The following is a 12,805-nucleotide window of genomic DNA, read 5'->3' on the forward strand; positions in this document are numbered from 1 at the left end:
CAATCCCACTGCTGGCCTCTCTGTAACCCTGAGCAACCCACTCCATCTTTTTGTGCCACAGTTTCTCTATATTAATACTTACTAATTCCTAGTACACATACTTGTCCATGTGTCATTTGCAGACTACATTTTACAACAATAAAAAAGCAAGTGGGCCAGATTCTGATGTCATGTACATAAGTGCCACTTCTGATTGTAATGGAGTTGGTCTCGCTTTACACAAGAGAGACTGAAATCAGGCTCTCGCTGTTGGGATTTAGCTTTTGTCACAGGCACTCGGCTACAGGTCCAAATATATAACCCCAGTTGTTTGCATGGGGTTGCTCTGACTGTGAGGGTGTGCCTCCAAATTACTTAAAATTAGACATTAAAACTATCTCGTTAACCTCTCTGTGACAAACATATATGACCCCCATTTTTACCTGAGCACTGCAATCTTGAAGACAATCATCCTCACTACCCTCCTGGGTGGCAGGGCAGTGCAATTATTCCCATTGTCCAGATGGGGCTATGGGCACAGAGAGGCTATGCAGTCATAGAAATGGTCTGTAGCACAGCAGGGTTTCCCAAATGCCAGACTTGAACCTAATTCACTAGACTGTCCTTTGTCCCTTCTCAACACATGAGCCTATACCTGTTGAATGTTGATATCCCAACAAAGGCTATCCTTCCAGAGGACTGGGGGTTTTCTACAGGCTGCACCACTAAGGAAAAGGTGTGGACAGATAATTTTTAACCCAGATATGGCAGAACTGTAGATTTGAAAACTCAGCATGCTGTTTAGAAATTTAGGACAGCTGGTCCCTGGCCTTTAATACTGGAGTAATGTATAACTAGACATGCTTAAGTCTTGTAAAGTACTCTGACATTATGTACTGTGGTTTGATACTAAGATTAATCACTCCTCAGTCCCCTTTGCAGGATAAGAAGGCTGTCTGTATGTTGCATCTGGCAGTCTCCCTGCCCATAACTCCAGCTCTGCTGTTAACATTTGCATTTCTGCAGCTGATAGAAATTTACATTTCCGAAAAAAAGGGTGGGAGGGGGTAAGGGAAAACAAACAAACAGGACTTCTCTTTAAATTGCACTAAAGATGCACTACTAAAATATACAGCAAGATTAAGTGTTGGGAGTGCCTGGTACATATGAGAGGGTTTTTTCCAGCTCACTTTTAACAGTTTGTTTTATCACTCCTTGCTGACTGTGAATGTTGGGCAGGAGGAAGGGGGCTTGGGGTAGGATTAAAAACCACAGCATCAAATCCTGCTTTACAGCCCAAACAGGACTTGTCATTCTTCTTCTTCCAATCCCTTTCCAATGGGGACTGAAGGCAGAAAAGAATCAACCTGTGAGTTTCCTATTACAAGATGCTTTTTTCTTAGGGTTTTTTTTTAATGGTCTCAAGTCTTCTTTTTTCCTCCCTCTTCCAGTGTCAGACGCACACCACAGCCCCATGAGAGCTTGTTGGTGGGGGGAAGGAAGGTTTCCTTTTGAAATGTGAGGGGCCCTATGGAGCGGTCCCCTTGGATTTGACACCCCAGGAGAGTGTGTGGGGCCCCTCATCCCCTGGTGCAGCCGGTCAGGGAGCCAGTATGGCCAACTCTCATGATTTTTGGTGTTGTTCTTGAAGCCTCTGCTTTGGGCATGTGAAAAACTTAGCTCTTTCTTTTCTAGACGTTAAATAAATAAATAAACATACAAGAGCAAGAGCTAAGCTTTTGGCGCTGTTGGTAAAGTCTCTGCTTCAGGACCACGAAACACTTAGCTCTTTCTTTTACACACACACACACACACATGCACGAGAAAGCTACTTTTTTGGTGTTGCTCTTAAAGTCTCTGCTTTGGGCATGTGAAAAACTGAGATCTTTCTTTTCTATACGTTTATATATATATATATATATATATATGGAAAAGAGCTAAGTTGTTGGCATTGTTCTTAAGGTCTCTGCTTCAGGACCACGAAGCACTTGGCTCTTTCTTTTCTATACATTTAAAATCTTAAAATACGCAGAGAAGAAAGAGCTGAAGTTTTTCGCATTGCTGAAGCGCAGACTTTTACGGCCAACGCCAACACTCAGAAAGAGCTGGCCACACCGGCGGAGCTCTGCCAGTCGGCCCCGGCTGAGGATGAGCTGCCAAGGAGAGGGCAGGCAGGCAGCCTCCTTGCACCCCCCGCCAGCTTGCTCCCTAGCGGTGGCAGCAGCAGCTCCCTCCTGCAGCGGGGGGCGGGGGCGGGGGCCTGGCCGGAGCGGGCACTGGCACGCACAGGTAGCCAGCCCGCCTCCCCGCCTGCTCCCCCTCGCCGCCCCAACACACATGGAGGCGCATTATTCCCTATAAGGCGCTGAAGCCCGGGCTCCGACCCCGCCTCCAGCCCTCGGGCAGCCTCTCCCCGCTCCGCGGGAGTGAGGTAATGCGGGGCTGCGATTGGTCGCGGGGAGCGGCCCCCCAGGAGCCGGAGAGCGCGCGATCAAGGCTATAACTCCCCGCCCCAGCCCGGGGCAGAGCAGCAAAGGCGCCTCCAGCCTCTAGCGTCCCGGGCCCGGCAGCCGGAGGAGACGCGGCACATCCACGGGGCGACCCCTCTCCGCCGGCAGCGTCCAGCCACCCCCCTCAGCACCATGCCTGCCGGGTGGCTCAGCCTCCTGGCGCTCCTCTGCAGCTGGAGCCTGAGCGCCTTGGTGGCGGAAGCCTGCACGTGCGTGCCCATCCACCCGCAGGATGCCTTCTGCAACTCGGACATCGGTGAGTGCCGCCCGCCCCCCCCCGGGCTCGCAGACAGGCATCTGGGGGGCAAGGAGATGCACAGCCCGAGAGGCGGTGGCATCTCCATCCTTGGAGGGTTTGAAGACCCGGCTAGAGGAAGCTGTGCCTGGGATGATCTCGTTGGGGCTGGTGCTGCTGGGAGCAGGGGTTGGATTAGATGCCCTCCTTGAGGTCCCTTCCAGCCCTTCTCTTCTAGGAGTCTGGGATTTCCTGGGGGCAGGCGGTGCAGCATCCTAATGCCCAGGGGAGCAACATTAGTACTCTACGGGTGGGGGGAACTGTGGGACACAGACCCCCCAGGGGACATGGGGCATTTCTGGGGGGTATGCAGGAGAAATTGCCTGATGACAGTTTTAATTCTCATTGTAGTAACAATTGGCATGTCAGGGGTTCAGCGTAAAGCTGGTAGGGGTATGCGGGCAGGTGGTAAACCTGGAAGGGGATATGCATAAGGAAAAGTTTGGGAACCTCTGCTCTACACAGCAGGAGATAAAGTTACAATGTCCCCCTTCTCACTGACACACACATGGCGCTTACTGTACTGCTCTGATGTTACTTACACACACACACACATATTGCTCTGATGTGACACTGACACATGCACCCCCCCCTCCACCTCCTCCATGGCTCTGATGTTTTCTACCACCCAGAAAGTTCCCTGGTACTGTGGTGGGACAGAGAAGGGGACACCTTTTGCAAAGCACTGACAAGTAACCAGCATGTGAAACACGGGGTGGGGGGAACCAGGGCCAACAAACATCCTTTGCTGGTTTGGGTTGCTGTATCTGGTTTAACTAGATCCATGCATGAAGAACTGCTTCCAAATGACTGGGTTTTCAGGTCCCCACTTCCCCCAGACAATTGAGGCTTGATCATTAAAGGTTTGTGTTGAAAATGGAAGGGGGTGGGTGGATTAAAGGACTGAACACTGCTGTGCCCTTTCCTTATCTATATATATCCACAGATTTTTGTAATTGCCTTATATCTTGCTCTCCAAAAAAAAAAAGTGTGGTGTGCTTTATTTTCCCATTAGGAAGAGTTGCTAAAAATGAAACTCTTGGAGTAGGAGCTGTTCCAAGACTACAGCCTGTCCAAGAAAAACAACTGTTGCACACTTTCTAGATATTAGTAATTGTAAAAGTGGTTTGTTTTCTGCAGTGGGACAAAAACAGAATTGAAGGTGTGGGCAGCCTAAATGTCCCTTGCTAACCTGATGCCAAGAAAATACTAAGGAAACTGGACTAATTCTCCCAGGCTACGGAACTGCCTTTGGCAACTTGAAATAGTGTAATTCAGACCAGCTAGTAGCAACTATATAGGTTCTTTATACTAGGAACTTGTACGAAGGCCACAGAGGGGGGTAAACAAGTCTCTCAAGGATTTTGCATGCTGTCATCTGATCTCCAGAGTTTATTCCTTGTGCTTTCTGAAATAAAAATTACAAGCTGGAACAGTGGGGTGCTTGACCAGGAAAACCGCAACGTATAGGATTCTATAAAAATTTGGAAAGCTGAAAGACATGCCCATTGGTTCTTTCTGACATCCTCCTACTACAATCCTAGGTGCCCCACAAGCTTTCATAAGTGACAGCATTTTTATGGAAGCAAGGGAACAACTGGATAGCTCAAGGGAATGGGATAATGGAAACTCAATATCTAATTCCCTGCTTTGCATATTGCCTAGGTTGGAATTAAGTGACCAAATATGGTTACTGTTTGATAGCTGTCCTGGGGTCTACTGTATAATAACAAATGAGCTAGTAGTCTTGGTCCAGTCCTTAGCAAAGAGGTGTCTGTGTACCAGTGGGTACAAACTATCTTTGCAGAGACAAAAGGTGCATGCACAATATTGACAACCCTGGAGGCTATTTCTGTACCTCAGGGTTCAGACACATGAAAGCGATTTGGGACCTTTGCCTTGTTGATACCCACAGTCTTTAGTGAGACTGAGGACTTCAGCCTGCAAAGCAATTAACCTGACATTGTCCATGAAAAATACATGCAAAACCCCTCTACTTTTTCATCAGAACATTGACTCAACATGGAATCTTGTCAAAAGTATTTGAAAACAGTTGAACCAAGTGGTAAAAAGTTTCTTTCTCTTGCTTTTAATAACCTTTCATTACAAAGACTGCAGTGCTGCATAGTTATAATTCATGTCTAGTTTATATAGTGTATTTGTTCCTGAAAGCCAAGAAAAACATTGCATGTTAATAGTGCTGGTAAGGCTACAGTTTGCTTCAGCCATGACAGCCTGAAAAATATTATAAAAACTTTTCTATATCAAGAGGACCCTTGCAGAAAGTTGCCCTTTTCAAAGTTCACTTCACAACTTTTATTGCTGCAGCTTTCTTTACTTTGTATCAGGAGGTGTGTCTGCTAAGAGGCAGCAACCCAAGACACTTGTGCCTTCTGTGAAAGCAAGGGGGATTGAGAAGCTAGTTTGTCTGCTTTGACAGCAGGGGCCTCCTCTGCATGTGCCCTTCATTTGCTGCAAGCCAGGAGAATTCATGCTTCTGCTGGTCTCCTTTAATAATTTTTTTTTTTGGGGGGGGGGGGGTCATTTTACATGAGGTCAAGATAGGTTTGCAGTTTCACTAGATCTGTTTAAGTGCACCTTGCTACAAAATTATTCTGGTAATGCATATGATCTATAGAGGCAACAACCATTTGGAAGAGGGCAAGTAACAAAGCCTAAGGTAGTATCTCAGACATCTGTGGGCATTTGTACACATGCTTGCGCCGCAGTGCTAAGCCTGGCGCTGCGGCGCACACAGTTGTGTAAGTGGCAAAATGCGCGTCAGCACTGCAAAAATAGTAGCGGTGAGCTTTTGAATGAAAACACCTCGATTAATTGGGTCTGCTCTGACCGGCTTGATCTCCAGTACGTTGCGGGATGGAAAGCTATGTGTATAAATGTCCAGATTGACTAGCTCAGACATCAGATTGTTTGCAAGACTTCCCCTTTATAGCTGGATTTTTGACTGAATTTGGTATCAAAGGACTGATTGCTTTACTTTGTTCCTGAGTAACCTGCAGCTAATAACTGTGGCTCATATTTGTGTCTAGCCTTGCTCAGACTTTAGTTACATATGCTGTACCCTTGATGCTCACAAGGGGGCCCATAATTCAAAGGGGTGGAAAGCAGAAGGGTAAAGACCACCTCATACTAAAAGGTTGGTTGTCTCGGCCCAAGTGTGTCATTTGTGTGACATGGTGAAACCGAACTAAACCTATGTATCTCCAAGTTGTCCCTTAAAGCCATATTCCTGCCTAGTTATCTTTAGCAAGCATTGCCATGCTTTTCATGAACCAAAAGAACAGGGAGTCTGTTCCAACTTGTGGTCACCGAAGAGTTAACCATCTCCATGGAAACGGATGGCAGTGTACTTGTGCAGTGTTTAGACAGACTAAACTACATGCTGGGTTATAAAACACATTGTGGGGAAGAAAGGGACTTGGCAGCAAGTTTTTATTGCTCTTGAAACTCCTGACAAAATACCAGCTCCTAAGGGAGGAGTCAATGCAGTAAGTGCTGGAAGAACGGAGCTGTTAAAACAGCTCCTAAGACGATGCAAAAAATGGGCTAGCTAGGTGGCAACCTTGGATGAGTTTCTCACCTTCACAAACACACCAGCATGTGTGGCTTCCGAAGGAGCAGGAAGCTTTGGGTTTGGAAATATAATGCAAGCACCCATTGCTGGAGTTCAGGGACAAAGGTGCAGGGGACCCGTTTGAATTTAGTCTGCCTTTCTATTAATGGGGCTACCTTTGATCTACCTTGGGCTCACTGTCTTGGTAGATGTCCAACCCTGCAATCATCTGAAGCCTTTTAAGCAACTATGCAAAAATGATGCTCGAGTAAAACCCAATGAGAGGGCATGTTTTTGAAACAGGCAGGTCCTTTCAGTAGGAAAGGGGAGCTTGTGGTTTCAGAAGGAAGCCAACACTCTTTACACAACTATACCCAGGGAAACCTGGCTGTTACGTAGATTAGCTAACAGAACAAAACAGATGGAAAAGTGTGCATCTTGTTCACATCTCTGGGGTTGATCCATAGCTAAACTGATTTTTAAATCTTGTTTTTCTTACTTTTTAACTGAATGATGCCTCTCACTATAAGAGCCAGTATGGATAGTCCTGTGATTGGACAGATGGCAGCTCCATCCATACTCTTAGGGACTGACACCAACTTTGCTTCTTGTGCTTCCCCTCAAAAGGATGTGAATATTTTCTTTTATTTTTGTTAATGGACCTTTGGAAGGAACAAACACCACAAATGCTTTGTCCCCTTTGAACAAAGCAGTGACATTTCCAGCTGGATGCAACTGACATAAAAGGGACTTGTTTGTACTTCTTTTTTTCCAAGGAGCAGCAGGGAGTTTTCAGATCAGCTGCTGAATGTTGCATTTCTTTAGGCTTGGGGGAAAAATACCCAGTCTTCCTTCTTCCCCTCTCCTTGATCCCCCCCCCACCCCTCAATTCTATGTCAGCTGTTCTCAAACTACCTTGCATGTGACCAAAAAATGTTCCTTTGGCCACTACACACTTTAAAGTTGAAATGAGTACACACACACACACACACACACACACACACACACACACACACTTTAAAGTTGAAATGAGTACACACACACACACACACACACACACACACTTTAAAGTTGAAATGAGTAGTTTTAACGGATTCAGTAAAGTTTTAACGGATTCAGTAAAGGAGCAGAGTTTTCTGTTTTAAAAAACCACACTGGATAGAAAACGTAAATTTCCCTTTCCCCCCTAAATAATGGACTTTTGAAAAGGTTGGACATGCCAAACTCTCACTATATCTGAGCTAGCTGTCAGAGATGCTCTTCATTCTCCATCCTACCACAGCATGACTGAGTTCACAACTGGTGAATCACTACGTTATCCTAGAGTATGGTCTAAAGGGAAGAAGAGGAGATGGGGGCCTGAGGGCCCTGGCCCCCCTCCAGAAGGGGGCTGTCACTCGAAATGCGTAAAACGTTACATATTTCCATCATCTTAGCCCTCCCCTGGCAAAAATAAAAGTTGATGCCTATCGATGGCGGAATCTCACTACTAAAGCATCTCAGCCCAAAGTACAAGCACCTGGGAAATCTGCCCTCATTTCATTTTATTTGCTTATTTCCTTTAACTGCTGATTAAGTCATTGGAGAAGCTAAAGCAGCACAGGTCTTATTCTGAATTAAACTTTTTACATGTACCTGGCCACATGTGTATAGAATATGCACCCATGTTCCAGACCTTTTATTGTCATCTTCAATGGAAAACTAGGCTTGGTTTGGATCCGGTATTGAGGAAGCTATAATTTATACATGCTGGGAGAAGCTCTCTACACATTAAAACAGATTCTCAAACTCAGGTTTGTTGGTTGAACTGGGACATTTGCATTTTATACACATGCAGTTTAAAAACAGATTGAAATTTGGAGATTCTGACAGTGGCCCAAGGGTGTCTATCAATTCCCACTGAATTTATACAGGTGTAAGAATCTTTACTGGGAGGGTAATACTAAAGTTTTAAGATGCACTTCCATTTTAGAAAGCGGTTTATGAGCAGGAATCCTAATACACACCTGCAGGAGAGCACTGAATAGATAAAGTTAATTTCTTTTTATATAAAAGAAAATGAGTGTAAAGAGGTCATAATGTAATTACCTGGGTCAGCAAAGTAAGTTAGTATCAGAGGTGGGATATCCTGGCTCCTAGTCCTATGCTCTAACTGGCAGATCCCCAATTGAAATATCCCATTCAATTAAACGGAGATTGAAATAAGAACTATTTTTTGTTGCCTTGTATAGGTCACTTACAACTAAGTCTTTCAGGCTGAATCCTGTAGTAGTCAAAGCTTTCAGTACCTTGTATAATCTGGATTGGAATTTGTCACTTCTCCAAATGTTTTTGTTGAAAAAATCTGATGGAAACTATTATCCTCAATAAATGATGCAGTGTATTATATAAAGTAATGCCAAAAGGGTTATTTAGTATCTGGTTACTACTGCACATGCTAAATCCAGATTTCCTGCAGGAAGTAAATGCAAAAACACTTCTGAGCCAGCAAAAAGCCAGATGTTTTTGCCCAGAGCCTCAGAGGTCCTTGCTTTAAGCAGAAGTTTCTTCCATTCTTCTATTTAGGGTTTCCCACCTGCTCTCGAGAACCTTCTACCTGGCAGTAGCTTCTGTAATGTTTCTCTGAACAAATAGGGAGGCAAGAATATGATTATGTACAGCAGTATTTAGTGCTAGGAGAAACTGTCTTTTGCATTTCAAACTTTTTTTTAACCGATAAACAGTGAGTGTTGAGGCATGTATGCATGCATGGGATGTAAGATTGATAAATTCGGCTATTTCCAGGCTTTTGCAGTGAAAATGGGATATTGTTATTTACTCTTAATAAACTCCACTAATGTGCTTGATACTTTAAAAAGACAAAAAGATCATCCCTGCACTGAAGAATTGCTTAAGTGCTGCTACTGCATGAGGATCCAATAATATAACACTGGTAACAGTACAGAACTTCACGGTTGTTAATGCTGGAAAAGTCTGTGTTTGGAGAATATTTAAACCAAACAAGGATGTCATGGTCTAAGTGAGAGCCATTGAAGGCAGGCTGTGTGCAGAAGCACAGAAAAAGGAACAGTTCGTTAAGGAGGTTAATAAGCTCATTACTTGTGGGCATGTTGAGAAGGTCATTAAAGTGAAATACTTAAATTCTGGGTTTCGGCTGCAAAATATTTCTCCATTTTTTCCTCCTTATGACAATTATCTTGGATGCTTGTGGCGATCATGCAAAACTATTGAGGTGAAAACCTAATTTTTGTGTGTGTGCTACTTTGTCTGAGACACTCTCCTCAAGGCCTTAGTCTGATGTGGTGCTCTTGTGTGGACCAACCTGGCACACAACACTGAACTACCCAGGCTCTTTAGTCTGAGGAGGAGGCCTTGTCATGAAACACCCATCAATAAGATGCTCTTCGGAAGTTCATAACACCTAATTAACCTACGACAGGAGCTTCCCACAGCTACCTAGCAGGCAGGGGCATGCACATTATGCCTACCAGCTCTGAACCAAACTGAAGTGAGAGGTCTGATTTCATGATTTGAAAGTATGAAGCTGAAATTCCTTGTTAACAACAGGATCTCTTCCTCAAACTGAGGAGGCCCTTTTCTTTGATGTGGGTCATATCACTCCAGGCTTTCAGGGCTTGCATACTCCTTCTGCACACCAGGTTATCTTTTGGGAGCAAATTCTGCTATTCTCAAGGAAGTGACACCAGTGTAAACCTAGTGTAAGAAAGAGGAGGATAGGACCTTCAGCACTGAAACTAGCATAGTAGAGGCAGCAGTTCTCAAACTGGGAGACCACTGTAACTCATTCAAGGGTTTGTCTACACTGCCTTCATGCAGAACCTGGGAGCATTACCAAGACACATGCCCTGCCCAGTTGCTCCGACTGCATGCCAAATCCTGAAAGTCAGGCAGTGTAATTGCTTTTGAGTGGTACTGAGCATGTGCTCAGACCTACGCTCAGACTTTCCATCTTGGCCATGCTTATTGGAGCCACTCTAAAGTAGCTACATCATCTGGCTTCTGGGATTTGGGATGTGTGGAGTGGATGGGAGTATTCTTAATGGCTCCCATGATCTGGACAGAGGCCTGTATACATGCCTTAAGTCTAGGGTGCCCATATTATTTTTAAGGAAATCCTGGACACTGCCCCTGACCCCTTCCCCAACCCTCCCCTTCCACCAGCTGATCCCTGCCCCAGGTGGGAAGAGAGGTGTCCAGCCCAGCCCAGCCTGCCCCTGCCTCCAGCTGCTGCTCAGGAGGAGCCAGGCTGAGCAGCGTGGGTAAGGCAGCATCAATCCTGGATTGTTGTTTCCATTTTTGCCAACTGCCTGGGACACCAGGATGGCCCACAAAATCTGGGACTGCCCCAGCCAGATTGAGACATATGGTCACCCTACTTAACACTCTGATAGACACTGTATCTTCCCTTTGTAACTTTTAATCAGTAGAACTGCAGTGGGTACTTTGTATTTCTCAAACCAAGTCACATGTAGTCTAACTGTGTCCTTTCTGCCACCTGTGGTACAAGAGCATGAGAACCACTGAAGCTAAGCAGATATCACCGGGGAATGTATGCCACAATATTGCGATTGTGAAACAGTTTGATTTCTGTGTGCATTAGTTATACAAATTGATTGCAGGATCTGAATACATTTGGACTTGGTACAAGGCTCCTTATTCTCTCACCGCTGGACTCTTTGTTGCCATATGCTTTGGCATTTGTTACACTGGTCATTTTTAGATCTGCATTTTAAGTGGAGGGCTTATTACTGCCAGTAAGATGGAGTAGCATCCTTATATAGCTTAGCTTGTTCTGACGCTGGCAAACCCCTCTGCTCAGACTGGGGAAAAAAGAAAGGTTCCATTCCAGTGACATAGTGCTGTTTCATGAGGTGTCTGTACTGATTCACAGAGAACTGTTGCTCTAGGCACTAAGTATAAAGCATTAGTTTTAAGCGGGAATAGAAAGGCAGTTCCAAAGCCCCCAGTGCAGCTAGACTATTTTTCCGTCTATTAATCAAACTGTTTGCAATTCCCTTTTAAGGCAGGTGAAACAATTAATGAGCAAAGATAATTAATATGCAGCCTGAGCATTTTAACAAATAGTTTACAGTCACAAAGACAGCACTGCAGACTCACTGACTCTAGTTTTAAGAACGTGTTCTGCTCTGTTTATCAGTAAATCTGTTTAACTAAGATACCACCCCCCAACTAGATATATCTTAAACATCAGGGTCTGAATTTATCCCTGTGGCGATGAAGAACACAGTAGGAGGTCTGGGTGAAAATAGGAAGTGGCTTTATGCCATACTCATGCTGGGACTTCAAGGGGCTAGTTTGGGAATATCTGTGGCGTGGGCATGCTATGCCATAGAGATCCACCAACCCATGTCCTTGCATTAGGGGTGTTGCAAGGGGACAGTGTAAGGCTGCCAACACTTTCTCTACTCCAGTGAGGGTTTCCTACTCAAGGGCCACATCTACACATGTGCTAAACTGCAGAGTAGACTAGTTAACTGCAGAGTAAAGCATCACCATCTATACATATGATGGTGTTAGGCCACAGTAAACTAATTAATGCCACAGTAAGTACTACTGGGGACAGTACTATCTTATGCTGGGGTAATTTACTGCAATTAAATGCATGTGTAGATACTGACCACAGGCATAAATTGTGCCTGGTCAGCCCAGCTAGTTGGGGACCAGAAGCCTGCCTGCTACCTAGCCACACAGCTCTGCACTTTCTGTACCCTCATGCCTCAGCCAGCTCCTCTGCTGCCTGACACTGCTAACCTGGGGCATGAGGCTGACCTCTTGTGCACCTTGCCAGCCTGGGTCTGCTCTGCCCCAGCTCAGATTGTTGCTGTCCTGGGCTCATGTGTAGACGCTGTGCCTGGGAGTAATTTGCTCTTGCTGAAACTGCTCTGGAGTTTACTGCTTCATGTTAATTCTTTGTGTAGATGCACCCAAAGAGAAGTCATCAGGGGGCAGATCCAACCCTTTTGTTACACTACATGTTAGCATAAAGTGGTCATGGGGAAACAAGGCAGCAATGAAGTCATCCTCAGGTTAGGAGATTAGTACATCTAGAGGTGCATTTGGGGCCATAAAGCCACATAACTTTGTAGACATAACAATAGCTACAAATACTACACCTAAAAATCATTATGTAGAGTAACATCAGTAGTACGGTTACATGAGGGAGAGGAAGATGGCACTTCCCTGGGGCTACATAAAAACCTCAAATCCTTCTGTAAAGCAGGTAACATAAACAGCGGCACCGAAAGTAGGAGGGTGTCCTCTACTGACTCAGCTGCAGCTGTTGATTTGCCAACAGTCTACCCCATTCTGTTCTAGGTTCCCAGTTAAACTGATTCACACTGGTGTAACTCTTCCAAGATCCTTGGATGTCCAAGACCCATGCCAATTCAGTACATTTTGATCGTG

General features: G+C 45.1%; 2 protein-coding genes across 2 annotated transcripts in view; one reads left to right on the forward strand and one right to left on the reverse strand.

The window, feature by feature from the left end:
- Positions 1–12,805, reverse strand: part of SYN3 (synapsin III) — a 310,184-nt gene that overhangs the window by 134,427 nt on the left and 162,952 nt on the right. The gene's annotated exons all lie outside the window — the stretch shown is intronic.
- TIMP3 (TIMP metallopeptidase inhibitor 3) overlaps positions 2,459–12,805 on the forward strand; it is a 57,049-nt gene continuing 46,702 nt past the window's right edge. The window contains exon 1 of the mRNA XM_019544809.1: positions 2,459–2,745. Within this exon, the coding sequence (XP_019400354.1) occupies positions 2,622–2,745 (124 nt within the window). The 5' untranslated portion in view covers positions 2,459–2,621. The remainder of the gene's footprint in view (positions 2,746–12,805) is intronic.

The sequence above is a fragment of the Crocodylus porosus genome, unplaced genomic scaffold (genome assembly GCF_001723895.1).
Source record: "Crocodylus porosus isolate Cpor-Errol unplaced genomic scaffold, CroPor_comp1, whole genome shotgun sequence".
NCBI classification, from domain to species: Eukaryota; Metazoa; Chordata; order Crocodylia; family Crocodylidae; genus Crocodylus; species Crocodylus porosus.